We start from the raw sequence: 1,662 nt of genomic DNA on the forward strand, positions 1-1,662 counted from the left end.
GGGGCCCCCGCCGGCCCCTGCGAGCCGCGGACATGAAGAAAGACGTGCGGATCCTTCTGGTGGGAGAACGTGAGTCCGCGTGCCCGGGCCCGCCGCGGCCGCCGCAGCCTCTGTCCCCGCCGCCCCGACCCTTGCAGCCCCTGCCCCTGCGGCCCCGGCCCTCGCTGCCCGCGCCCTTCGCTCTCCCCGGCGCCCCAGCCCCTTGGCTCTTCCTTTCGGCTGCCCGCCGGTGACCCGCATCCTCTCACCCTCCTGGGCCTTCCTCAGACCTTCCCTCTCTGTGCCCTAGTCCTCCCAGTCGTGTCCCCGGGAGACCCTGGCCGCCCGATTGGTCGTCCGAAGGTCCTCTCCTCCTCTTCCTCTTCGAATCCTTCCCTCCGGGGCCTGGCCATTTCCCAGGCCGCCTCCTTTCAGGCCCGCTGCCCGCCGGTGACCCGCATCCTCTCACCCTCCTGGGCCTTCCTCAGACCTTCCCTCTCTGTGCCCTAGTCCTCCCAGTCGTGTCCCCGGGAGACCCTGGCCGCCCGATTGGTCGTCCGAAGGTCCTCTCCTCCTCTTCCTCTTCGAATCCTTCCCTCCGGGGCCTGGCCATTTCCCAGGCCGCCTCCTTTCAGGCCCTCGCGTCTTCCGTGGAGACTCCCCTGTCACTGCCTGGCAGGTGCTGGGACGGGCGGACCGGCCAGTTGGGATTGCGTGACCGGCTCCGGGGGTAGCTAGAGGGAGGGGTGCGGAACTGTTCCACTTGTGGGCAAGGTCAGTTGGTTGGATTTTTAAAATTCTCTCAGTCCTCGCTCCCTCCTCGTTTGGAGTCACCTCCCCCCACCCCATTTGAACTTTGCATTGAAATAACTCCTGGTACTCGCGATATTTCCTCAAAAAATGACTCTCAACTTCAAGTTGTACAAGTGCACAATGAATGGTAATTATTGGGGAGGGTCCTTTAGTTGAGGCAGTTACTGTTACCTTAAAGCCTAGTTTTTTGCCCTCTTAAGCATTGGTTGTTCCTTAGTTTACTTAGCAGTTAATTTATAAATAACAGGTTCACAAGACTCAGACACACACACACACACACACACACACACACACACACACACACACACACACGGTTACAGCAGACTCCCTACAGGGTTCTTAGGTTTCTCCTTTTGAAGATATAATAATGGAGAAATGCCTCTGTTCAATGACATGACGACAGAACAGGGCTTTCTTGATATCACGGTGCAAGTTGCATGACTCAATCGCTGGATCTAAAATAAATAGAAAGTGGGCTGGGAAGGACGGGATTGTTTTCCCGTACATCAGTTAATGCTCTGCCATTGCTGGTTTGGAGCAATCGGTTCTAAACCACATTCTATTCTTGAGTAGCCCTTTCAGGTCACTTTGAGTTGCACTACCGAGATTGACACATTTTTACACATTTTACATGTAATGTTCCTTGATGTTCATTGACATCCCTGTTCACCTAGCTTTGGAGAACTCTTTTTGAATCAGAATTTGGAAGTAAGCTTAGTCAGACATAATAGTTTACTTTTTGGTTTGCAGTTGTGAATTTTCATTTTTATTTATATCTTAACCTGTATTTTGCATGGACTTCCTTGACAAAGTTCAGGAAGGTATTTTTAACATAGGATTCATGCTAATACAATTAGAGCAAGGTAGGGA

General features: G+C 53.4%; 1 protein-coding gene across 7 annotated transcripts in view; it reads left to right on the top strand.

The window, feature by feature from the left end:
* The first annotated feature begins 7 nt into the window (after positions 1-7).
* The window catches only part of RHOT1 (ras homolog family member T1), a 90,808-nt gene continuing 89,153 nt past the window's right edge, over positions 8-1,662 (top strand). For 6 of the 7 annotated variants that reach the window (XM_006154363.1, XM_006154365.1, XM_006154367.1 and 3 more), the window contains exon 1: positions 8-69. In XM_006154363.1, the coding sequence (XP_006154425.1) occupies positions 33-69 (37 nt within the window). In that variant the 5' untranslated portion in view covers positions 8-32. The remainder of the gene's footprint in view (positions 70-1,662) is intronic. The other variant, XM_027774146.1, reaches the window with a different exon arrangement.

This window comes from Tupaia chinensis, unplaced genomic scaffold (assembly GCF_000334495.1).
Source record: "Tupaia chinensis unplaced genomic scaffold, TupChi_1.0 Scaffold000407_1, whole genome shotgun sequence".
In the NCBI taxonomy this organism is placed as follows: domain Eukaryota; kingdom Metazoa; phylum Chordata; class Mammalia; order Scandentia; family Tupaiidae; genus Tupaia; species Tupaia belangeri.